Source organism: Sceloporus undulatus, chromosome 6 (genome assembly GCF_019175285.1).
Source record: "Sceloporus undulatus isolate JIND9_A2432 ecotype Alabama chromosome 6, SceUnd_v1.1, whole genome shotgun sequence".
Taxonomy (NCBI): domain Eukaryota; kingdom Metazoa; phylum Chordata; class Lepidosauria; order Squamata; family Phrynosomatidae; genus Sceloporus; species Sceloporus undulatus.
This window is the reverse complement of record NC_056527.1, coordinates 34,829,093-34,856,777: the sequence shown is the minus strand read 5'-3', so window position 1 is coordinate 34,856,777 and position 27,685 is coordinate 34,829,093. Positions and strand designations below refer to the sequence as shown.

Below are 27,685 nucleotides of genomic sequence, written 5' to 3'. Positions count from 1 at the left end.
TTATCAAGCTATTTTGTGTGCAATTTATATAAAAGGAAAAAACAAAACAAAATAAACTTAAGCTGCAGTACACTTACCTGGGAGTAAATGGCACCGAAAACACTGTGTAGATATGCACAGAACAGTGTTATGAAAAGAACTATAGCTCCAATACCATTAGAGAACAGAATGGTTTTTTTAAAGGAATTTTTTTTTTACCATAAACCCCACTTCTTTCGGGGCTGCAGAAGAGCTTCCCTCTAATAATCTTACTATCTTACAATTGTGCTTGTAACAGAATTCAAAATGCGTGGCCACTCATTCACTTCCTACCCCAACTTTTGTTTCTTATTAATGAGAAAAGAGGAAAGTCAGCAAAACAAAATGTCACCATTAAATCATTTGGCAGCATTTTGCGTCAAAAATATAATGGAAAAGGCACACATCATAGGAAAGGTTACTGTTCTTCCAGAACATCTTTTCACTTGGTTCAGGGCTCATCCTTCTCCACAGAAGTGCAGGCTCTACTACTGCCTGCTCTCCCTGGGCTTAATGTGGCAGATGAAGGATGATGGCATTTTCAGCAGACCACAGTGCAGTGATTTTAGTGGTTATCTGAGTGAAACCGATGCTATGATTTAGAATAACTGCTCTGTTTATGTGCAGTGGTAAAAGTCACTTACTACACAATCTTGCAATGTCAACTCATTGCTTCCATTATATATTCCCTTAGTATGGTTTCACTGCAGATACAAAAGTCAGAGGGAATTGGAGAAACTGTTTGCTTCTTTTGCAGCTCTAGAGAAAAAAGTATGCCACATTCATAAGTTTATGACATTATGCCAAAGAGAAATGCCCGAGACAATAGACATAATGGTCTGTTTCATTGTATTTTCTATTTCCACTTTTAGTGTTTAAAAGATTTTCCTATATATCTTAAATAAGCATTATGCAATTACATTTCAGTGCTATTTATATTTAAATAAATAACAAGTTTCATACTGCTTGACCTTTCCTCTAAATGTCCATTTGGGAAGATAGTGTTTTGTCTATGCCTGGGTTATCACTACTGAATACTAAGCCAGAATCAGCCTGGAATTCTTTTACTGTCTCTCATTTTAATCCTCATTACATGCATTTGGGGTACTATCTGAATTTATAGATTATAAATACGCATGCAACATATACCTTTAAGTTATTTACAACTCTTATTCTTCCCTGATTTCCCCCTTATTCTTCATACTTATTATAATTTATAAATTGATAGCTTGATTCATGGAATACTCCATGAAATGGATTTAAAGTTTTGTACACTGGACCTCCATAAAGTTCTGGCCCTATCTCTTGCTCTTCACTATAGAGTGGGGACCTCCAAATTCTCAACAACACAATAACTTTGTGGGAAGTTATTGAGGGGTACACGTTGCACGTTTTCCACCTCTGACTGTACAGAGCTTTTTCGTGAGCAAAGGCATATGAAGAGTGTGGAAAAGAAAAAACCTTTTAAGGAAAGCTTTTATACTAAGCAAGCAATCTTACATTGCTTACATTAGCAAAACACTATCTTGTACATGAAGGCACCTTCCTTCAGGCATTACTAAGGAGTGAGGGAGCCAATTTCATGTAGTGGGTTGAGTGTTGGACTATTACTGTGGAAACCAGTTTGAACCCATCCTCAGCCATGGAAATCCACTGGGCGAACTTGGGCAAGTCTATCTCTCAGCCTCAGAGGAAGGCAATGGCAACGCCCCTCTCAACAAATCTTGCCAAGAACATCCCATGACAGGGTTGGAACAAGTCAGGAACAACTTAAACGCATGCAACAACCAATTTAATTACTTTTAATTTGTCATTAAAAGATGATAGTCTTATGCCAAAGTGATACATAATTTATTTTATATTCCTAAAGTAATAAAGTGCATTTCAGTTTGTAAAGAATGCTGAGTTTTGGGGATTTTTTTAAAAAAGAAAGGCCAAGGCTTTCTCTTGAGAAAACCATTATATTTTAAAAAAGAAAGGCCAGGTCTTTCTCTTGAGAAAATCATTGGCCCTATACAGACAGGCCAAAATAAAGCTGCTTCGAGTCACTTTGGAGGTATGCTGTTTCGATGATGCATGCGTCCTAAGAGTCTGGAAGCTGCACCAAAGTTGCAGTCCAGTCCTTAGGACTGGAGCGTGGCTTTGGTGTGGCTTCTGGACTCTTGGGACACGTGTATCATTTAAACAGCATACCTCCAAAGTGACTCGAAGCAGCTTTATTTTGGCCTGTCTGTATCAGGCCATTAAAACCATTTTGCTTCATGGCTTCAAAATTTCCAGAAATTTTACATCTCTAGGGACGTGTGAAAAGAATAATGGGTTTTAAACCATATCAGCAGGTTGAGTAATTTTTCTGTTTTTACTGTGAACCTAGTTCTGATTGTAAAATTGGGTCTAGTTCTTGCTGTACAATCTCCTTCCGGGCATGGAGGTTGTGATAGTGGGTGCTTCCCTTATCTGGGCAGCACACCTGAGGGGTATAGTCTTTCCTCCAGGTAAACAAGTTACATTTATTGGGAGCCAGCATCATGAAGGAGTGACAGATATCATGAGAGACAACAGCCCAATGAGTATGACTAGTTTGTCAGACAAGTGCCTAATATTTGAATTTTAGGTAAATTCTTTAACCATATCCTTTAATATAAGTTTTCCCTGGGGATAACTCAGCCTTTTATGTGGCAGCTGCTAAAGTTATTTATTTGCATTTTATTTTGTAAACATTAAAAGCATCAGTATTCTTCTATATAAAATGTGTCACAGAATCAGAAATACAAGCTTTTCTTTAAAAACTGTACAGAGATAACTACTCAGAAATGAGTTTTTCCTCTTTGATTGAGATTTATTTCTATTCTTTTGTTGGTATAAGAAATATTATGGTGATAGAGAATATCTCTTTAATACTTGGACCCAACCAAAGAAGTAAAGGATGTTTATGCTTTACAAATGTATATAAGTCGCTATGTAAGTAAGAACTAGACGATTTATTGTTCCATTACTCTATATGGTGTTTGTGGTTCTTATTTTTGGATAAGTCTAATAGAAAAACAAAAAAGAAACTTTCTACGAAACATAGTAGTGAGGTCCCAGAAAATTATTCTTATGGATTAAGAACAGGAATAACTCTACATATGTAATATATGTTAAAGCTCTGTGCTTTTTTTTCTTTACTTCTTTATTGAGTCTTGTTTTTGTATATATGTTTTATATGTGATGTATGTTAATATGCGTAATTAACTAATAAAATATATTTTTAAAAAAGAATTATTTCTATTCTTTTAAATGTTTTGTATGTCTGTGTTTGGAAAAAGGATGCTAAGTAACAAATAAAATTAATCTGTTAAAGAAGAGAAAAGATTATATCCAAAGAAGAAGGACATAAACTGTAGGACAGAGGCTTTCAACTATAATGGAACATTCTACAAAGCGATCTACGTATACAATTTTACAGGCTTATAAACAAGACTTTGGCATGTCTGGATGTTATGTAAATAATAATAATAATAATAATAATAAGTTTATTTGTATTTTCCTGCTTCTCCCAATGGATCAAAGCGGGATTACAACCAAAAATCTCCATACAGGCAATCATGTCTAAAATACATATCATAAAAACATCACAAAGTATAAAAATTTCAATTACAGTAATCGCAGGGCAGCGGGCAGTTATGCTGTTATGATCAGAAGCAGGGTTTCCTAAAGTTCTTTATAGAAGGTCAGGTGGGTATGCCCGTCGGAAGAGATCCATCTTTAATGCCTTCTTAAAGGCATGTAGGGTCATGATGAGAAGGATCTCCTCAGGCAGATTGTTCCATAACCTGGGGGTCATAGCTATATATGCTCTTTTGGAAGTAACTATTAGTCTGACCTTTGGGTAGTCTAAAAGATTCTTCCCTGTTGTCCTGAGGGTGTGGGGTGGATTGTGTAGGGAGAGGCGTTCCCTCAAGTAACTCAGGCCCAAGCCATGTAGGGCTTTAAAGGTAACAACCAACACTTTGTATTGCACCCGGAAGCTAATTGGCAGCCAGTGTAAGGATTTTAGGACAAGTGTTATATGATCTGACCTGAAAGTTCCAGTGCTGCTGCATTTTGAATTGAAGCTTCCGAACCTGGTACAAAGGTAGCCCCATGTAGAGCGCATTACAGAAGTCTAAGTGAGAGATTACCAGTGCATGTACCACCGTTTCAAGGTCCTTTAGGTCCTGTTGGGACGCAGCTGGAGTATCAGCTTAAGCTGGTACCAAGCACTCCTGGCCATCACATCCACTTGAGATGATAAGTGTCTGTCATGTTTTGTACACCTTGGGCCATTTTAGGCGTACTTTGAATAACGTCTGATTGACTTCTTGGTTAGAAATTAAATCTTGTAGGCCTACAATAAAGGCCTTTATATCCTGTGGGGGAGTGAGATTATGTTTAGCAATATTTATTTAGAAGTTTAAAACAAATACAGAAAGTAAAGCAGTGTGGTGTGGTGCACCAAGGTTCCCTGGGGGGCAATTCAACACCCTCAAATTCTGTCAATTTCCTGCTTTATGGGTTCTTTAAAGTGTCTCTGCACATCTCAGGTTTCTTTGATAAAGTATCAGCAGTCTGCAACAATAGCCTCTTCTTCCTTCTCATCCACCGTATTCTATCTTAGTCAAAATTAATATAGGTTATGTCTAAGCAATGATAGTCCAAGTATGTAGGCCATGTGCAACATTCCTAAAGATATCTGAGTCTACAGCCTTAATAGTTACTTATGAATTAATTAAGTATCCATGACAGACAGCTATGTTATTAGTAAAAGTGGAGAAACAATACATTCTTCAAAGGGGATCACAGGTATTGTCAATATTAATATATGTAAAAACAGAATAATATTTTTTACCAAATCATTATTGTTAAACCTGAACGAATGCTTTGCTCAACAAAGAGCAGAGACAAAACTGTAAGGCAAATGTTAAAATTAATACTTTTTGGGTATGTTTCAAATGCTCTGTTTTACTATGTAAACTGTTAGGTAAACTTTCTGTTGAGTGACAATGAACAAAATATTCTTTTAAAAGCATATAAATAAAAATAAGTTATAAAAATATTCAAAACCAAAGCTTGGAAGACTACTCTTCAAAAGTAATTAGCTGCAGTTAGTAATCAAAAATCTTCTATCTATTGTCTTTCTATGCAAGGTAAGCATAATCCGTTTCTTCTCTTTACTGTCTAACAAAACACTCTTTAATGCTTGTTCCCTGAAAAGCAACTTCCTTTTAATAGGAACAGATGTCAAATTATTCCTAAATTTTTGGTCTGCCTCCCAATGCTGTAGCCATAGCCATATTTATCTCCCAGTTACCAATACTATATTAATATTCCTTGTTGCAAAAGCAGTGGAATCATTCCCCATGTTGGCTACATATTTGAGGGCTTTCCAAACTTTATCCAATCTTGTGTAATACCTACACACTGAAATCCTGACTCTCCATTATCTCTTGAACCCATAATATTGCTTCTCAAGTAAACACGAAAGTAGCTATAGATACCCTTATTGTTAAAGTCGAAGTTTTATGCACTTTCTTTAGGGCTGCATCAGCCTTCCTTTCATCTACTTCTAATGCACCAAATCACCTTCTTCGGAGCAATCACATCAGAAGTAAGAGCAGTTATGGAACCATCCACTAATGAGAGCTTTAGGAACTCCATAAAAAAAATAACATTAAAAATAAAAATAAAGAAATACCAATAGTTCCCGTACCCAAGAAAGTGCCTCATATTCTATGGAGTGCCCCAATTAATTTATATTAAATCATTGAACATCTCAGACTGTAGCATCTCAACTCCCTGTGGCAACTGCTTCTTTAAAATTGATGCTATCCTCTCCTTAGTATTAATACCTTACAACTGGGAGCCATTACTGGAGGAGCCTAAACCAAATGTTTATATTTTTTTGAACAAACTCCTGAAGGACCTATTTAAAAACACTTCCTTATCATCATCCTTTTCTGCGAAATTGTACTCCCCACTAATGATGTATTTCTATAGTATACAATCCGGCCAGTCATCCTCTGGTGCTTCTAAATCTTCATCCCTTTGTCATTTCTCTACATGTTTTGAGTTCTTAGAACATTTTTTGTCTGATTTCCACTAAACAATCATTGTGGTCTACATCCATGTTTAATTTCCTCTTCCTGCTAACCATATTCTCCTTTTGTGAACCACTATCCTGTAAATTTTGGCTCTCACCAATCTCCTCCTTATTCAAATCCCTGTGCTGTTTAATATTTGGTTCCTTAAACTTCAATGTATTCCACAAATTCATTAAAGTTATTAAACTCATCTGTGACTACAAATTCATTGGATTAAAATTTCTAAACTCATTGCCTCTAGTTAGAAAATGGAGCTTAATTCCTGAAAGTCAGTGGCAGCAGAGGCTATATTACATTCACTTTTGTATCTGCAGTCATATTGATTGCCTGGTCACACCACTGCTTAGGTGCCTGGTTATGATCCTCAAGGCTGGGCTGACTCATGCTAGGCACATTTGTAAACATGTTCTTCAAATAATTAATAAAAATCTACTGTCTTGTTTAGCAAGTAAGAATAGCTCAAACAGCTCTCTTGAAGCATTTGCTACGTTTTTGTGTCTTCTCCTAGACAGTCTGCTGTTAGTGAAACAAAGCCTGCCTGCCACCTTGGGATCCTTAACATCAATATCGTAGGCCAAGGGATGCGTGGAGATTTAACCACTGCCACAGCTTCTTTGTCAAATTTTAAAGAACGAGTAACATTTTTTACTACCCTGTTTGCCTCTTTTCTTCACTTAGGTGCATGAATTCAATCTATTATGCCTTTGACTTTAATACCCTGTCTTTGGCGGGTTACATACCTCCATTTAGGACATCCTCAGGACGCCCCTACTCCTGTTACGGACTCTGTCCGTAACAAATGGCGGCAGCCGTTCCACAAGGCCACTGCCATCTTGACGTAACTGAAGCTCTGCGTCCGCACGTCGCGCCCCGGAAATGACTCCGCGAGTGTGTGACTAGCGCCTTGCGGCATCTCTTCCGGGGAGCAAGAAGGAGCGCGATTTTCAAGCTCCTTCTTGGCAGCGTCCGGGAACTGCGCCGTTTGGCTGCTGCAGTTCCCGGATGCTGCAACCGGCGGCAGCGCGAGACAGCCCCTTCTGGGCCCTCTGTAATGCGCCTTTGATAATTCTTTATCTGTGTTTACAACCCAAATTCAGCTTTAATGCCTCCAAATCACTCTAGCCTGGACTTGAAAAAATTCCTTAAATTGGCCCTTTTGTTTTGTTACCAGAGACCTGCTGGGCAGTGCTCATCTGGATTACCCCCTTTTTAAACTTTTCATGTCCACTTTTTGCTCTCTGTGGTAAGGTCTCTCTTCTCCTCAATTAATCCATCTTTCTTTCTCCATTCTGATCCCTAATTAATTCAGTTTTAGCTCTAAAATCATTCTGTATTAATTCTCCTGACTAAACAAGGGAAGGGAATCAGGTTGGCAGAGCAAGAGAAAAAATTTACAGGAAATGGAAAGAGACACAATGGGACCAACTGAAAAAGAATGCAGACAGTGCCAGGGCCGGGACCAAGGCTTGAGTCTCAGAACCCCAGGCCCAGCGGCCAGGACGGAGGCTCTAGGCTATGAAACCCAAGCCTTGGCTCTGGCACTGGTTCCATTAGAACCATGTTGGTTGCTAGGCTTGGGGATCTGAGACTCAAGCCTCGGCCTTGCTCCCAGCCCCAGCAGATTCCGCCCCACAGCCAAGCTGGGGCAGAAGGCTCTGAGGAAGCAGGAAAGCAGGGATGGAGGAGGGAGGGAGGGAGGGAGGGGAAGGAAAGCCTTTTGTCCCCAATGGTGGCACGGGTGTGTGTGTGCCGTCATTGGGGACAACATGGGCTTGCTATCCACGGATGCTCAAATCCACGGATGGCAAATCCGCATATAAGGAGGTACCACTGTATTTATCATTTTAAACTGTACCTTGAGAATTATAGGCACATAATAGGTTCCCTTAGGGTTGCCATGAGTCAGTAACATCTTGAAGGCACACAACAACAACAAATTAAAGCTGCATGTTCCCTTTCACGTTGTAAGTATAATTAAATCTTGTTTGGATTGAAGTTCAGTCATTTAATTCCTATATAGCCACCTATCATCAGGCATCTATATAAACAACATCGCACATGAAAATAACACATAGCATTATACAAAACATGATATAATTTAATATTCTAGATGTACATACTATCAGCATTACACACGAGATGTTCACACTCCTCATACTGCAAATATTATTTTAGATTAACTTTAAAATGATGGGAAGAGAAGCACTATCATTTAGATTTATTTTGTAAAAACCATCCCTTGATTTTTGGAAAGAAAAATAGAAAGTGAGCTTCAATAATGTTCTGAAGTTTTCACATAAACTAGGAGGTTTCTTAGGGCATATGGCTTCAATTGATCACACACATCCTCTTAAATACAGCCTTTGTCTGAGAAGCAAGATCAGTTCAATCAATAACACTTTTGGCTACTGCTGAGAGACAGAACAGAAACTGTCCTTGTGACCCTTAAAAAACACAACAAAACAGTACAATCTTAAAACAAAGCCTGCCTACTGATAGATGATAGAATTGAGAACAGTTTTGGCTGCTGGAGAAAAGAAGTGCATTTAATAATGGTATTTGTTAGAATGGTGGTGCTCCTTGAAAACAACAGCTATTCCCAATACATATTCTTCCAAAACTAAATACTATTCCTTAAGTGCAACACTGGTGAAAACTTTCTGGAAACTAAGAGTTATAAGGAGCAAATCCCAAGTTTTTAATAGAGGAGCTCTATGAGTTCTAAAACTACAGAACAAGACTGCATATCAAACACTGAAACAGCTCAGTAATTGTAGTGCATTAGACATTTCTGTTACATCAGAGCACCTTTATAAAGTGACTCTACAAAAAATTATATTGCAACTACATCACTATTACAGGTAGTTATATTAACATAAATTTTCAGGCCATAGCATCTGTAAGTGCGACATGCAGAAGGCAAAAGTTCAAGGAACGCCTTGCAGTAAATGCCAGGAGTTTGGTTTTTTTAAAAAAGAAAAAGTTAGTTTGTTATTTCAGGTTTGTTCTTTAATGCAGTCCTAAGAACACACATTGAATACTGGATTTGGAACAATGTGGGGGCAGGGAATGGCTCTAATGAACTTGTATACTTCTAACAATGCTCTCCTTTTTGACTGAACCATAGACATGTGTAGGCAGCAAAACTTAAGAAGAATGCTGACACTCAGGGCCACAACACTGTTTTCAAGGCACCTCCTGTAAATTGCTCTATAATGCACATCGAAAGTTGTACTTTTCAAAAAAGAGCCTTGTTCAGAAAAGGCAGATATGTAGCAGCAGCTTGTTACTGGCGGGTCAGATGTTGCAAACAAAACAAAACAAAACAAAACAAAAAAGTATTTAGCTTGACCTTACTGTAGTTCTGAAATCTTGAGAGAGAGAAAAAAATATATAATGGATTTCAAAGTCTTTCATTCTAAGTAAATACACATTATTTATGTGAATCACAACTAAGTTGTTGTCATGCATTACTTTACATGCTGAATTATCATAACAGTACACACTATCATACTTCATTAGCTCACTTGTGATTTCTTTCTATGTTTCTTTCCACATCTACCTCTGAGGCACCAATGGTGTCAAGTGCTGGTATACAGCTTAGTAACCCCACAAGATTCTGACCATAATATGATTTTTTTAAAAAGTTCAGTATTGTTCCCGACAAAATTAAAGGGTTTTTTTTTTTTTTTTTTTTTCTTGGAGAGAAGAAAAGGGGGGCCCCCCCCCCCCCCCGATTAATATTTCAACAAAAGTAATATTAAGGCAAGTTTTCTTAGGAGAAGAACAAATATTTATATTGGGTATATTTTATTTGGCATCAAAAGTCAAGTAAAAATTCCTTGTTTCCTTCTGTTTTCACAATGCAGAAAAAGAATCAGTTATAAAACCAAGGACAAACCACTCATCTGGGCATTAGCAGTTAATAGCTACAATTCATTATCTGATCATAACAGCTTTTTGGTTTGAAGTCTGAATCACAAAGGTTACTTTCTAACATCTTAACAGGTTGGATCATTACTGCTGTTCATCAGAGGAAAAACAGATAATCATGAGGCATTCCTCAGATTGCACTGAGATACAGCATTTGGCCATTTAAAAGAAAAGTTTACAATTATCTTAGAGCTAAAGTGTCAACTTCATATGTAACTTTCTTGGGTAGAAGATCAGTAACTGTTATTGTTGTATGCTGTCAAAATGACTGCCATGGTTATCTTTATGACCTCTGATAAACCCCCGGAAACTTATTTTGACAACACAGAATTATTTTATGTCAGAAAACATTACTCTGCTTAGTTGCATCAAGACACTTTATGTAAGGGTGTGTGGCCAGTCATAAGTGTATCATGACTGTTTCAGAAGTAATGTTTCCCTCTAAATAAACAAATAAAACTCTTTAAAAAAAAAAAAAGGGTATTCTGTTTAAAGAGTTGATTCATTACAGCCGTGATAAAAAGGTGATGAAGACGGACCTTTAATACCCTTGGGAAATGGTTACACCATTAAACCTACCTGACTAGATTTTCATTGTCTCCAGTTCCCTTACATGTTGCACATTCAGTTCTTAAATCTTCAGATTTGGGCTTCTTTTGTACTATAGACTGTCTTTGCCTTCTTTCTCTAGGAATACGTTCCTATCAGTAGAGTAAAAAAGGGAGGGGAGAAGCAACTCTTTTAGTTTTTAAAATACTGTTCATCTAAATGGCAACACTTCTATCAATTTAACTTAAAATAAATAAAATCATAATACTCCAACCTCAGGTTTTTCTTCTTCAGAAAGATAGCTTCGTTTTCGTCCTCTAGTTCTCTGGAAGTAAATATATTTTAAAATTAATTGTCATTCACTGTAAACAAAAGAAAACAAAGCTCCATATATACAAGACCTGCTCACTGTTTCCTGTATTTATTGTATCGTTATATCCTGTGTTTAAAGGTGATAAAGATGCCAATCTTTATACAACTGAAACAGTACCAGGCACAAACAAAACACAGTAAGCTAGGGAAAACTGCAAGATATTCAGAAGTACCAAAACAAATGTCCTAAGGGGAGGGTGGGAACCCTGAGAAATGAGTATAATGGGGGGGGGGAGTGAAAGGTCAGTGGAGACTTAAAATGCTCCATTGCTACAAAATACTGAGTCCATTAGAAAAGAAAGTATGTGCTGGCTTGCAGGGGAATGGAATTCCCTACTGACTGGCATCTGTAAAGAGGAGGATGTGGTCCCAGCAGGCCAAGAAACTTCACAATGCACCTGAATAGATTGCAGGGGTTGTACGGACAGGGGAGGAAAGTCTGAAGAAAAATGGCAAAAAGTACAGAGGGTATAAGACAGGGGTGGAAAGTAAACAGTTGCATTTCAGCCTTTTCCTCCCTTGTGCTTTGCACTATTTCTTTCCTCTTCACTTTTCTGATAGAAATAAACAAAAAAAGGACAGAAGATAAGACACACCAGTACAAAAAGGACACAGGGAAGCATCTCATATTTGGATATTTCTGGTTCACTCTGTGAAGCTACTTTTTTAAAGTCCCCAAAGGTAAAGAGTTGCTCATAGAAATCAGTGGAGAAATCCAATATTGTAATGTGATCAAGATTAAAAACAGTGTGTCCACCCAATCCCTATCTCCAAAAATATCCTAAAGGTAGCTTTTGCTAATTCAGTAATTATTTAGTGAGACCATTTAAAAATATAGCATTAGAAAGCCAAATCCCAAAGCAAATACCTTTTGTTGTCTCTATAATTCAGGTCAGGGGCTGTGGTTGAGAAATCATGACTTATGACATGGCAACAGCAGAGTTTTCAATGAATAGCCCAGACTAAGTGGTTCAGTTTTGCTGTTATGTACATTTAAGGAGACTCCAACTAGTCCAAACCCTATCACTGGGTTATCGTGACAGGATTTATTCAGAGGTGGTTTGCCATGGCGTTCCTCTAAGTCTAAGATCATCTAGTGGATTTCCACAGTTGAGCAGGGATTTAAGCCCTGGTCGCTTGCCATCTTTGCCTAATATTTGACCAACTATGCCATATTGGCCCTAATGAATTCTGTTTCTAAATACCTATACACCAAAGTAAAGACAAATTTTCATCTGACATAAGTCATGTTTGATTTCATATATATATATATATATAGAACTTTTAAGGAGCATGTGTTTTGGTTTATATCTATACTCATCTTTGTTTTTAGCAAACATTTTTGGCTGTTTCCCCCGAAAGCTGTTTTTGGTACAATTTAGGGCTTTTGCACCCATTGAGATTTTAAATTTCTTTTTCTTCATACAACAGACCCCTTCAAATTACTTTAAAAATGTATTTTCAGTTATTTAATATCCTGACTTCCTCTCAGTTGTTGTTCAAGATTCACAAACTGAAAGCCATCTTGGGCACTCAGAACCAGAGATAGGGGAGTATTTCACTTTAGTTACTTCTGCCATATGTATCCCACTCACTTTGCCTAAATAGAGCCTTTTATGACTTCTTCAGCCACTTCTGTCTAGGATGATACTGTCCTTATTTTTGTTATTCAAAGCTATTCACATCTGTATGACACACAGCAGCAGGTCACACAGAGCACAGTGGGGGTGAGCTGCTGTTTCCTTTCCCTTTGATGATCTTTGCAATGGAGAGGGTATCTGATGACAGTAGTCCAACATGTCTTCCTACGTGAAATACCTATGGTGAGATTGCTAACTTATGTACCCTTTATTTTCTATTCCATAAGAATAAGTGAAACCCTCCAACAAAACAATGCAGTGTGTTCATGGTGTGCAAAAAGCACTTGATCTTGTGAATAAAGTGTATGAAAAAATAAGTCCATGGAGTGCATAAAGCTTCTGCATTCAACTCCATGCTGGATTTGGCCTGGGGGAAGAGGTCTGAGCAGGTAATTTAAGTAAATTGACCTCGGCTGAGTGACATGTAGGATTCAAGCCTGGGAATCCAAACAAGTCTCAGTCCCAACTCTGATCTTCGGATACTCAATCATACTTAAATATAAGAAGTGCTTCTGAACTTAGGGAACTCCAACTGCTCAATGTTAACTAGGGTAATTAAGTCAACCCCTTATGTCAAGTTATACAGTTTTAGATTAATGTGGACTGAAATGCAGAAACACACTAGTGCCAAGAGCTATTGGCAGATAGTCCTGAAGCTACAATACTAATGATATATCAGCATTCACAGACATATGGAAGTACTAAAACTTTTTTTAAAAAAAAATCTATGAAACAAGCAAGCATGGAAAACAAATTGTATATTCATGTGCTTCATTTACAAAAAAGGAAATCTGCAACATATTTCCACAAAGTGTAACACCATCTGCTTTCACTGGCTACTGGCATATAGCAGATGGAATGGTTATCACACCAGAAGTGGCAACTACTTTAACACTGCCAATTGGTAGTGCAACATAATTTAATTTAGTTTATACTTACAATGTCATACACAGGAAACCAACTAAAAAGAACAAAGCAGTGAACCACAAAAATGTCCTGGTACGTTTGCAGATCAAGCAAGTAAGTCATACCTAGAAATACAGATTGTGCTAAATAATCTTTTTACATATTGCTCCATATAGCCTCCACAATGTCACAAGAAACCTGATTAAAACTGGTCAACATCCATTTACACCAATCTGACAGTAAACATCCTTGGTGTTTTTTTTAAATGCAACATAAATCCTTCATTACGATATGCTAATCTTTCTCAATTACTTCCATAATCTAGCAGTTCTTTGTTTACCAATATTTAAGAATCACTCTACTATAAATGTTACGATGTGATCATCTCATCTGAAAGGTCTCCCATTAGATTGGATTGGCTAAGCCTTTCCAGAAATTATTTAATATTTAGATCATGCATCTCAAATGCGGACTGTTTTAAAATGTGTATGTCTTATTTGTCCTTTTAAACCGCTTCATGGTGACCCCAAGGCAATCATGGGGTTTTCTTGGTAAGATTTGTTCACAGATGTTTTGCCATTGCCTTCCTCTGAGGCGGAGAGAGTGTGAATTGCCCAAGATCATCCAGTGGATTCTATGGCCAAGCTGGGAATCAAACCCTGATATTCAGAGTTGTAGTTCAACACTCAAACCAAAATGACTTGAAAACACACAGCACAGAATACAGCATGTTTTATTTAATTTTTTCCCCATTTCACATGGTGGTGGACTCTCCTTTGAACGTCTATGAGCAGAAGTTGAATGTTTATTCATATAAGGCAGGGGATTGGACTTGCAGTCCATCTAATTCTATGATTCTATATGTACTGTATATGCTGTAGGATTTACTGCTATTACGGTCTTACATGTGGGATCAGTGGGAAGGGTGGGAGAAAGTAATGTCAAGGATGTGTTGATGGGCCTAGGTTGACAATCTGCTTCTGTTGTACTTTAAGAAAACATACAAAACCTTACATTTTAAAAAAAAAGCCTTACAGTTAAAAAGAGCAGCTTTTTACCCTAATGTATTAAGCGGAGGGGACTAGGACATTTGCTTCGGACAGCTCCAATGATCACTCATTTTCACTCACTCATTTATAATGTTTTCAAATGCAAAGATATGATATTGTTCAACATGACACTTCATAGGGAATTTTATGATGCTCAATGCCAAATATTCTAGTGCAACATTTGATTATAATAACTCAATATTATGCTTTATATTTACCATTTAGACTACAGTCGTCCCTCTGTTTTTGTGGGGGTTAGGGGTGAAGAACTCCTGTGATTGCAAAAATTTCACGAATAATCCCTTCCCCCCAGTTACAGAGCGGCAGGGAGGCATTGTAGAGGAACACGCATGCTTGCCTATCTTTCCTCTCCCTGTCACCCCACAGCCAGATCAGCTGGGCCAGTTACACAGCAGCCGGGAGGGGATGGAGCGGAGCGTACGTGCTTGCCTCTATTTCCTACAGGGAATACAATGAGTACTCTAGCATCCTTTTCTCAAATATTCAAAAAAAAAAAAAAAAAAAAAGAGCTATTACAAAGTAGTGGTTTTCCTCCAACCTCACATAACTGATCTGGAAGGATATTAGGAAAGTCATAAAGAGGTCCAGAAAGATCACTGGGATCATAATCCCTGCATCTTTCCCAGTATAGGCCAACCAACAGATTGGTCAAGATACTGTCAGCTCCAACATCCAACTAAAATCCAGAGTGAAATGGATGTTAGGAGTATCTACAGTTATTACAGTTAGTACAGTACATGATACATGTTAGGAGTATCTACATACAGTACATTATGTACATACAGTACATAAAATAGAATATTACAAATTATGTGCATTCTTCTGACAGTATGTCAATCAAATTAGGACCTTCAAAAAAAGAAAGAAAGAAAGAAAGACAAGAATCTTCAGACTAGCCAACAATTTTTCCACACCCACTCTACTAGCCAAGATTAATACTTTACTTTTACCCATTATTTAATTTATATCTCACCTTTCCTCTAGGAAAGTAAAAGGTGAATACACAAATTTAATTCTATCAGTAAATGATGATAGTGATGTTAGATGTATTTTCTGTTGTCAAGTGCTAAGGAACAGGTCTTCATGAAACTGAGCCTATTATTTCTATTCCTTATGATGTGCATTAATCCAGAGGGGGAAATGAATTTGTTCATATTGACTAAGACCCATATTAACTGTGCAAGACAGATCTCACCCTATACTCCTCAATATCAAGGTTTCAACAGCAACTAGACCATTAAAAATCGCCCACTTAAACGTGCTTACTGAATACACTTGTCAAGCATTGTCTGATTTTCTCTGTAGCACATGTATGTACCAGCTGTAGCTTTTTCTTCTAATTTACATTATTCACCATACACAAATCAGTTTTCTATCTAAAACTCATCAGAGTGCCCCCCCCTAGATTTTAGCTTTAGGGCCATAGTTGTAGCACCTGGTACTTTTTATTCCTTTTTAATTAAAACCACACATAATTAATTTAGACTTGCATCATGAAAACTTTGACCATCTGTGGATGGGCTTTCATCTACAGCTACCCTTGGGGTGACATCCTAAAGATGCTATCTACACAACAGTATTAGGTCTTGTGACATCTTATTGAAGATTACATCATGTCCCTATTATAACTAAGGTGGGTTGCTACAAAGGTCGTTTTAAAGTCAGAGCTCAGGAGAATGCAAACCAAAATGAAATACAGAGGCATAATTATTGACATATAACAAAATGCACCAAATTTATATAGAAAAATGTCTGAACCATCTTATATTCTTTCAGCTGCTGTAATATTCCAACTGATATCCGTACACATTCAGGAAGACAGTATCAGCAACAAAATATTGACAAATTGTTTGGCTTTCTAAAGGCAAGTGAGAGGTAAACCTGTCTAAAAAAAGAAAAGTAACAAGGCCTAGGGCAGGAGGAACTTTGGTCAGGTAAAAAAACGGGAAGAGTTTACAGAAGTGGCATTGGTTAGCATAATTTAGCTGCAAGAAGGTAGATAAGACAAAATTGTATGAAGACATGTGCTGCATAATAATAATAATAATAATAATAATAATAATAATAAATGTATTTATCTTTTCCCGTCTCTCCCTGTGGATCGAGGCAGGATCACAGCATAAAAACATATACATTACAATATCCAATAAAATCACAATATCACAATTATTTCTAAAAGCTAGCTTGTCATCTATCTTTCATCTTGTCATAGTCGGATGAGGTTCTTTCAGGGTCATCATAATAGGTCAGGTGGGTAGGCCTGCCGGAAGAGATCCGTCTTAAATGCCCTCTTGAAAGCCTCCAAGGTGCAATAAGACAGATCTCTTCCGGCAGGCCTACCCACCTGACCTATTAGACTGCTCCACAATTTGGGGGTCACGACTGTAAATGCCTTATGGGAAGTTGTTGTTAGTCTTGCTTTTGGATAGTCAAGCAAATTCTTCCCTGATGTTCTGAGAGTGCGGGGCGGATTGTGTAGGGAGAGGAATTTCCTCAAGTAACTTGGGCCCAAGCCATGTAGGGCTTTAAAGGTGATAACCAACACCTTGTATTGCGCCTGGAAGCTGATCGTCAGCCAGTGTAAAGATTTTAACACTGGTGTAATATGGTCTGAACTAGGTGTTCCTGTGACCAATCTGGCTGCTGCATTCTGAATCAATTGAAGCTTCTGAACTTGGTACAAGAGTAGCCCCATGTAGAGCGCATTACAGAAATCTAAGCGAGAGGTTACCAGTGCATGTACCACATCTTCAAGGTTCCCCTGGCTCAGGTAGGGGCGCAGTTGACGTATCAACCAAAATTGGTACCACACACTCCTGGCCACCACCTCCACTTGAGATGTCAACTGTAGAGACAGGTCCAGGAGGACTCCGGAACTGCGAACTTCGTCTTTCAGGGGACGTGTGACCCCGTCCAGGTCTGGTTGGCAAATCTCCATTCCTGGACCAGGGGTTCCTATCGCAAGTACCTCTGTTTTCTCTGGATTCAACATGAGTTTGTTTTTCCTCATCCAGCCCATTACTGACTCCAGGCAGGCATTCAGAGGGGAGACGCCATCCGTGGTCATTGCAACAGTCAGGGACATAGAGAAATAGATTTGGGTGTCATCAGCATACTGATCATACCACGCCCCATGTCTCCAGATGATCTCTCCCAGTGGCTTTGTGTAAATATTAAACAGCATGGGTGACAGAATGGTGCCTTGAGGGACACCAGATGTCAGCTCCCTTTTACGGGAGCAGCTGTTCCACAGCATCACCATCCGGAATCTACCTGAGATATAGGAGCGGAGCCATTGGAGCGCAATGCCCCTGATACCTAACTCTCTCAGGCGTTTCAGAAGGATACCGTGGTCAATGGTATCGAATGTTGCTGAGATGTCCAAGAGCACCAACAGGGTCACACTTCCCCTGTCGATGCCCAGACTGAGATCATCCACCAAGGCGACCATGGCAGACTCGACTCCGTATCCCATCCTAAAGCCAGTTTGAAATGGGTCCAGATAATCGGTTTCATCCAAGACAAATGGTAGTAAAGAGACCTGTTGCACTTTTTTGTACAATAAAATGCACTTTTAAGAAATAAGGTAAAAGTTAAATCATGACGTACTAAATTTTTCCCATACTTGAACCACTAATTTAAATTTTCTGCCAAGATTGCCATCTCAATGTACATTTATTTATTTATTTATTTATTGGCCAGCAAGCAGCAACATTTATAGAAATAATAAAATTATTTCTCAGTGTCTGTCAAGGATGGGCCCTGCCCAGGCCAGGGCAGCAGGAGGGGGCCTATGTACACAGTGTGGGCAGCTACAGACCAAAGCGAGCTGGCGTGGGGTGGCAGGCTGCCCTTGTTCCTTCCGTCCCGGCATGTACATCTTGGTGGACCTGACACTGCCCATAGGGTTGCGTGGTCTAAATGTACATTTATATACACACAATCTTATAAATAATTTTTTATCTTTTTTATGACTGACTTCTGAATCTGTATCTCCTCTATGATTTGTTTGCTGTTGTTGTTTCATGCCTTCAAGTCATTTCTGATGTATAGTGACCCAAAGGCAATCCTATCATGGACTTTCCTTGGCATTTTCTTCAGAGGTGGTTTGTCATTGCCATCCTCTGTGTCTGAGTCCAAGATCACCCAGTGGGATTTCATGGCTGAGCAGGGGTACAAATCCTGGTCTCCAGTCATAGTCCAACACTTAAACCACTACATCACACTGCCTCTCCTATGATCTGTAGTGTAATAAATGAAAGAGAAAATATAATAGCAATAACAAAATGACAGATTAGACTTATCATGAAGGTGCATTTAGTTTAGTTTAATGATATATTTTGTTATTGCTATTACATTTTCCTTTTTATTTAAAATATGTCTTAAATTAAATATAAAATAATTAATAAAGGCATGCAAAAATCAATGCTTCCAAATGCATAAGAGGCTAAGGATTAAAATGTTTCAAAACCAGTATTTAATAAAAGTGATGAATGAATGAGTATAGAGGAATAATTCCATGGCCAGGTAAAACAATGTACAGTGCGCCCTTCCCTTACACAGGGGTTCCTTTCCCCCGCATAAGGGAAATACTGCGCATGGAGGAGCCTTATTGAAAACAATGGGACTTGTGCCTGCGGCACACGCGCCATGCCTCTTCCAGCCACGGCTATCAGCATATGCTGAAAGCTGCGTATGACACGGGTGCACTGTATTTCTAGTGTCAGAAGTAGTTTGATCAGCAAAACAATGGGCAGAGAGATTATCCCCTTTCCTCCAGTCCTCCATTCTGTCTGAAAACCTGCTCTAGAGTGGTTTTTAGTGTTCCAGAGTATAACCTGGGGCATATGAGTGCCAGGGGGCAGGGAAATCTACTTCCACTGACAAGACTGTTTTTATAGGCAAATGAACAATGTTGGATCCTTGCCTATACACTTAAGTAAGCAAAAAAAGAAAAAGAAAAAAGACAAAAAAGAAAAAAGAAAAGAATGACTGTGTAATATGCATGATCTACATTTCCCCCTCAAATTACTAGGGATGCGATGGCTTAGTGTTAAGACACTGACTCCAACATTAGGCAGATCAGCAGTTCAAAACCCAAGCGCAGAGTGACAGGGTGAGCTCCCGTCACTAGTCCCAGCTTTTGACAATCTAGCAGTTCGAAAGCATGTAAAAGTGCAAGAAGATAAATAGGTACCACTGTGTTGGGAAGATGTTCTGTGAGCCTTGGCGTTTAGTCATGCTGGCCACATAACCACAGAGTTGTCTTTGACAATGCTGACTCCCTCAGTTTAGTAATGGAGATGAGCAGTGGCCCCTATAGTCGCACACGACTAAACAATCTTGTCAAAGGGGAAACCTTTTTACCTTTACAATGGTATTAAGAAATTCTTAATTCCATCACTGAACATATCAATTCATCTCATGAATTTATCTACAAATAGGGCAAGCATTTATATGGCCTATAACGGCTAGGATGAGAATCGCAGTCCAAGAATGTATAATGAACACAGTTATCCACTCTTACTTTAATGGCATGAAACATTTCAATAAAAAGAACACAAGTCAAAATAAAGTAACAATAAAATAAGTAACATATTCCTATAATATTGTGATCTGTAAGGTAGCTCCTAATCCTAGCTTTTTAGCTGTTAAGCTCTTTGCCCCATTATGTTTGGATGGGCATTGCCTTTAATAAACTACGTAAAAGAAAAATGCATTACCAGTCAAAAACACACTAAAGAGTAAAAAATGTCATGTCAAACAGGATCAGGAAGACAGACAGTAGGTGGCACACTTGATCAACTCCTGAGCATTTTTTGGCTACTAGGATCAACTGTAACTGTAGAATTTTAATTCTTGCCAGAGAAGAAACTGTGAAAAAAATTCTAGATCTCACACAGCCTCTGCATGTCTAACAAATACTAGATTAGTATAATGACTTCTGTGTCAAAATAAAGTGGTAATATAAACAATAATGGGTTGAATCCAACTGCATTAGTCATACTTTAATGACATAAAATTTATGTGTTAAATAACTTAACAATTCAATGCCAAAGATTTCAGTGGGACCAAGGGGCTGAACAGATGACCCCAAAGGAGTGGCTTCCACTGCCCTCTTGAGCACTGGATCAGGGCTGCAGCACTGCACACTGCAGCCCAAATCCGGCGGTTTGCCAGCTCAAAAAGAAGCAGCAAAATGCAGCCGCAGTGGTTTTTTTCCTGTTTCTTCGACACAGCATGTATAAATGCTGTGCTGCAGAAGCATTTCCATGTCATTGGGGGGAAGCATGATGGCGGCTTGGGACAGAGTCGGGGCCATGCCCCCACTTCGCCGGGACGCTGGCTCAAATTGCTGGTCTGTACAGCCCACAACACAAATGGACAACCACAACCTACATTCAGACTTGAGAGGGAATCTCTTGTGGCTTTCCAAGAGCCCTAGACTGCATCCGTGCCCCTCACCCATGATTTGGCCAAATGTGCACCTCCAAGACAAATCCATTTCTCCACATGGCAAGGGGTGTTGCATAGTATCTGGATGACAGTATACAGCACTTTTCAAAGCCACACTCATCAAATACAGCTTTCATAGGGAAAAGATATGCTTCTCAGGGATTAGGAGGCTTTTTTCCTGACAACTTAACATGGAAGGAAAGCAAGCTGTTAGTGCAGAAACAAAACAATCTGCACTTTGTATCAGTGCTAGACTGGGGGAAAAAGAAACTTTTTTTTTTACCTGCCCACCAAGGAAGATAAGTGGGGATGGAGGATGTCCCAAAGATGGGGTATTCAAGAGGGTGCAAGGAAAATAATTTGAATGTTAATCATGAATGTTGATGACAGTGCTTGTGTGTGTGTAACTAGATCAGAGAAAAAGAGTCTGTCTGTTCATCTGACTGTGAAAGTCCACTGCTGGCTCGTCATTCCTCAGGTACTCAAACACCATCACTATAGCCCTTCAACGACAAAAGTTGTCAACCTCCACAACTTAACACGAAGGAGAAAAATTAATGCTATAAATACAATGAAACAGACCTTTGGGAAAACTGATCTGGTTGTGATTTGTGAAATGAACTGCAGTAAATAAATGAAACAAAGTAAGTTAAACTTATTATTTTATTTACATCCTGCTTTTCTCCCATTTGGGAGTTAAGGCATATATGGGTCCAATGCTGGAGAAAAGGTGGAATATAAATAATGTCAAACATATAATACTTAACGTGAAGGTACCTTCTAGGGAAGTTGGAGATGGGACAAAAATTGGTTATGCTTCAGTCACTGTTCAGGGATGCAAGGACATTGATATCTTTAAATGCATTAACACCAATAGGCCTGTTACAGACAGCCAAAATAAAGCTGCTTCGAGTCACAGTGGAGGTATGGTGTTTCAATGATGCATGCGTCCTAAGAGTCCAGAAGCCACACCAAAGCTATGCTCCAGGCTGGAGCGTGCTTTGGTGCGACTTCTGGACTCTTAGTACGCATACATCATTGAAACATCATACCTCCACTGTGACTCGAAGCAGCTTTTATTTGGCTGTTCTGTAACAGGCCATAGTTTCCAGTTGAGCAGAGTAATATTCCCACTTATTCTGCACTGGTCAGACCTCATCTGGAGTACATTCAGTTTTGGGACCACATTTAGGTCCCAGATACAGATACAGACAAGTTGGAGCAGGCTCAGAAAAGGGCAACAAGGATGATAAAAGGTTTCGATAAAAATGTGAGGAAAAAAAATGAGGAGCTGGGCTTGTTTAGCTGCATGAAGAGAAGAACAGGGATGACATGATACACTTTTAAATACCTCAAGGGCTGTCACAAAGAGGAGGGTGCAAGCCTGTTGTTTGCTTCTCCAGAGGGAAGACCAGGTCTAATGGTTTGAAGTTACCAGGACAGCAGATTTGATTGAATATTAGAGGGAACGTCTTGACAACAAGAGTGGTATGATAAAAGAACCAATTGTCTAAAGAAAGTGGTGGAATTCTTTCTTGATTGTCTTCTAAAACAGGCTGGACCAGCTACCTGCTGGGGATGCTTTAGCTGGAGATCCTAAATGAAGTAGGTTTGACTTGACGCCCAAGAGATCCCTTTCAATTCTATGATTCAAAAAGTACCTGCCCTCCACTTATACCTTCAATTCTAAGCACAACCAAGCTTAATCATGATCTAGGATTCTTCAGTAAAGAAAACAGCTTGAGAGAGATGTAAGAGAGAATGTAAGAGGAAGGAAAGCCCCCTCCCCAAAGATTACACTAACAAAGTGGAAAGATCGTACAGTACTGCACTGTGTGTATGGCCTCAGGCTAACATCCGCAGCAACAAAGTTATTAAATAGCTTCTTCAGATCTCATTAGAAGATACATCTTGTATATCTTCTCTAGGAGGTGTTTTGGATGACACTCTGGAAGACTGACAATTGCCCAAGCATAGGCCTAAGAAGATGGGTCTGTTGCTGATGGACATTTGACTGGAGAAGCTATGGACAAGTCACTGCTGAAGAAAGAGTTCTGAAAGTATCTGGTAAAATTGCTGGGTTAGCCCAAGTGGCCACCCACAAATTTTGGAATGGTGCAGTTACTATCCTACTGGAATGTGGTATATGTCTCTTTGGGTAAGTATGTGAGCCAAACCATAGGCTAAAGTGGATCAAGAAATTTTCATCTCATTGAAATGGGATGGGAGGAGAATGTAGCAGTTAAAGCCCTCGGTTCTTTTAAAGTAAATACTGTTCCCTTGCATAGTGTAATGAAGAGGTGAAAAATTGCATGGAGAGTGGGAGCTACCCCCCACCCTCATACCTCTCAGGCAACAGTGCCACACTTTGAAGCAATTTAACACAATTCCTTGACAGGAGTGGTCAGGGTTAGACTGGACCATCACTGTGAGTATGAACCATCGGACATATAGAACTAATTGAAATATAGGAAATCACGAGACTCAGGAATTGGGCAAAGGGCATAAGGTCCACATAACTAATTAAATAACCTCACTGTGTGATGAATTTTGGAGATATACTCTAGTGAAGCCATGATGCCTTTCACGATGTCTATTAATGCTACAACATGAACAACAAGCCTGAAGAAGAAAGAGCCCTCTTCCTTGCCAACTGCCATCTTCTGGCCTGGAGGGAGTGAAAGGACAGGCCCAACGCCATCGGACCTAAACAAGAAGGCCCTCCCTCCTTGCCAACTGTCATCTTCTGGCCTGGAGGGAGTGAAAAAACAGGCCCAACACCATTGGGCCCGGCCCGATTAAGAAGAAGCCCTCCCTCCAGTCTATCTGCTTTGGTCCAGGCCTCAGAGAGAAGAACTGCTGGACGTGATCCCCTTCCCCACCACCATTCCCTTCTCCTTTTGTGTCGTGTCTTTTTAGATTGTAAGTCTGAAGGCAGGGAACGCGTCTAATTAAAATAATAATTGCAAGCCGCTCTGAAAGCCTTTAGGGCTGAAGGGCGGGATATAAATACTGTAAATAATAATAAATAATAAATAACAGACAAGATGTCACTTGGAAGGGTTATGAGGAATCTGTGTAATTGCATATTAGTTTGATGATTTTTAAGACGCTGCAGCCAGGACAGTTCTTTTGTGCAAGGCCCCCTGTATTGCTCTGAGTACAGTGGGCCCGTCCCCTTACGCGGAGATCTGTTCCGGATCCCTCTGCCAAGGGAAATCACCATATGCTAGAGCCATAGGAAGTATTGGGCTTGCGCTTGCGGCACACAACAACACACATCCCATTGTTCTTCTGGGGTGTGCAAGGGGTCTTCAGGCGCAACTTTCAGTGTATGCTAAAATCTGCATATGACACGACAGTGTAAAAACGAGGGCGCACTGTATTACAATTTCATTTTTTTGTATGTCACAAATTGTTCAAATATGTTAAGTCTAATATTACCTTCAACTGACCCACTTCTTTGGTACCACAAATAAATAGTGCCAACATCTGGAGATGCTTTCTTTGTCTTTCCATACTGTGAAGATGTCAACTTTTGGTGATGACACTTGCCTAGACTGTGAATTGCAGACCATGACCCAACAAGGTTCGTGTTTATGTGTGCAGATGAATTCTATTTAACATCCTAGCTGGATAATCCAGAGGATCCAGGTATATACAGAGGTCTTCTTCCAGTTCTCAAGTACATCCTGAATCTCCTTCTGACCTAGAGCAAGAAAGAGTAGAACTGTTACTGCCTATTTATTGGACGGATAGGGTGGGCACATCAGGAAGGTGGCATATGGGATTAAATATAACACTGGGCCAGACAGGTTTATATGTTCCTGGCCTCTGGAGAAATATCGAGACAAAAAGATTGCTAAAGGCATTCAGTAACTTTATTTTCCTCCTACCTTAGGGAAGAAGGAATTGGGTTTTTTTTAATCTTTTGCCTCCACGAATATATTTTTCAAACAGAAGGATTATTTAATTGAAAAAGAGTTAAACTGGTCCTAGAATGGGATGCCTGTGTTTCCAGTGTTTTACTAAGATGAATGTCTTGACACTGTGGTGGTAGCTATAGGTGGAATCAAAAGAAATGGCCATTCTTAATACCATCAGCCATGAAGGTGAGGTTCTGTAAGTTAAGCAGACATCTGCATATAGCTTGGTTTATCCAAGTAAGAATTGGGGGTGTTCTCAACCCATAACAGTGTTTCACTACAAAAGGTAAAACAGTTAAGGCAGAGCCTCATTACTTTTCCAAAGGGCTAAATTATATCTTTTCTTCCAGGTCTTTAGGTGGGGACCAGAGCATCAGAAAGAAAAGCTACCACAGGGGCCAACAATCAATGTTCTTTAGTTCATGTACAATTTGAGTGGCCAAGGAATACATTTTCTGTATTGCATTTCTCTTGAATCCCTTTCTCTTTAACTAAGGCCCCATAAGACAGGCCAAAATAAAGTTGCTTCGGGTCTCTTGGAGGTATGCTGTTAAATGATGCATGTGTCCTAAAAGCTGAAAGCCGTGCCAAAGCCATGATCTAGACTGAAGTGCAACTTTGGCACAGCTTCCAGTTGCTTAGGGACGCATGCATCATTTAAACAGCATACCTCCAAAGTGACCCGAAGCAGCTTTATTTTGGCCTGTCTGTATTGGGCCTAACTCATCAAGGATGAGAGAAAAGGGAAATGTAATTAATCAGCTTCTTTTTAGTGGCAATGAAAGTGGCATGAGCAGAAAAAAAAAGCAGTCTGAAGTAGTTGGGCAGCTAGAAGCTCAGGATTAAGAGCTAAAAAGGCTATAGCTTTGAAGAGCAAAAACAAAACAACAAAAAAAACCCTCTATCCCTAGAAAAGTCCTTCTTTTTCTTCTAAGTCTTTATCTGTCATGCTAGCCTCACCCAGAACAGAGGGAGCGAAGGGAGACATCTTCTACAAAGGTTCCTGGAGAAGCTCAGAGGAAATCATTACAAAATGGAAGTCAGCTGCTAGGACTGCCTGGGAAACACGTAACAATGAAATTTAGGGTTGCCTCTTGGTGGATGGATTAACTGCAGTCGCACAATGAATTTGGAGGAGAGCATTCAATGGGAGGTCCCTAAAATATTTCTACAGTTTGTTCAGCCATTAGACAGTTAATATTACTGTGGCGAAGGGGAATTCTCATGAAGCCATAGAAATAATGAGCGAAGGGTGTTAAGGACGGGAGCCTGTGCATGTTGCTCATTAAATCTTCAGACAACTGGAGAAAGAGTCAACTGCTAGGAAGTTAAAAAAAAATGGCCATTATATGAAGGCACATAGCCTAAGAAGTGACCAGAATCAGTTACCACTGTAATTTTGTGGTATGGTAGCTTCAAAAGCCAACGTTCCTTCTCCAAAGACCTTTGTCTTCAATGTTGTTTCCGGAAGAAGAGATTAAATTGAAGACACTGCCTAAAAAGCCAAACTCGGTTGTTGTCAGACAATGCACTGTCTGCCTTGTGGGACACACTATTTTCCCCTCTCTGTTAGCAGTTGCATTTTCTCTCCCAGGTGACTGTTGGGATTAGTATACTCTGGTTTGAATTAGCGGTGGTGTTTAGGAGTACTGTGGATATATTCACAGAAGCAGGTTTCAAGGTCTAACACCACAAAATGACAAAGGCTTTTTTTCTTTATTTTGTAAAGGAGTTTTCTCCTCACCAATATCATAGATGGGAAAGAAAAGGGGAAAAAATAAAAAGAAGAAGAAAGAAGACTACAGAAGAGAAAGATCAAAAAGATCCAAAAAGCAAATTGGATAACAACATTGGACATACTTAGGGTAATAATGAGGTAGGAAAGAAAAAAAAAAAGGGGGAGGCAAGATTATTGGATAGGTAGTTATATAAAGAGTTTGAGGAAGCAAAGGCTAAAAAAAAGAACAATTTTCTCAGTGAGGCAAAGAAGAAACTGGAGGACAGCTATTTTTCTTTCAGTGATGGCACACACTACTTGGCAAAGATGGATCATAGCCTATCTACCAGATGCTTTCTGTAGCACATCTCAGAAAAGACACTGTAAGTGTTGCTGATTCCAATGGGTAATCAATCAATGTAAATCAACTTTAGTATGTTGCATAATACTTACTGTTCATCACACTAGAAAATTAAACATAACCAGGGATATATGCAGTTGCTCGTAAAAATATTGTCTGCTCAAACTCCTATGTATTTGAAATGGAGGGGAGGGGATATAACATTCTTCATCTCCTTTTTAATACAGAAAGTGCCACAAAGGTGCCTGCTATTTTGTGTTATGCCTCCCTATTTGAGAAAAAACTTGTTTGCTGCAATGTCTATCTATACTTTCTGGCAACAGGGACAAAGACGGACAGATAAGGAAAATGATAATGACGACATCAGCTAAACTGACAATGAGCAGATTGCACTGAAAACATCTTAGCAATATTCCATGGAAAATTAGCTATCTTCTCTAATATCTATATTTTTGATGGTTACAACTTATATTCACAATTTTTAAATGTACAATAAATGGATGTATCATGACAGAAAATGTATTAATATATGTTTATTACTATAGTCTGAACAAGTGTATTCCTTAACACAGTTCTTGGGTGGGGAGAAGAATATCCAAAGAAGCATAATAATAG

The 27,685-nt window shown here is 39.1% G+C and overlaps 1 protein-coding gene across 1 annotated transcript in view; it reads right to left on the bottom strand.

Moving 5' to 3' along the window:
• The window catches only part of PHF14 (PHD finger protein 14), a 176,566-nt gene that overhangs the window by 93,705 nt on the left and 55,176 nt on the right, over positions 1–27,685 (bottom strand). Inside the window, 2 exon segments of the mRNA XM_042474907.1 lie at positions 10,653–10,774; positions 10,897–10,947. Of these exon segments, the coding sequence (XP_042330841.1) occupies positions 10,653–10,774; positions 10,897–10,947 (173 nt within the window).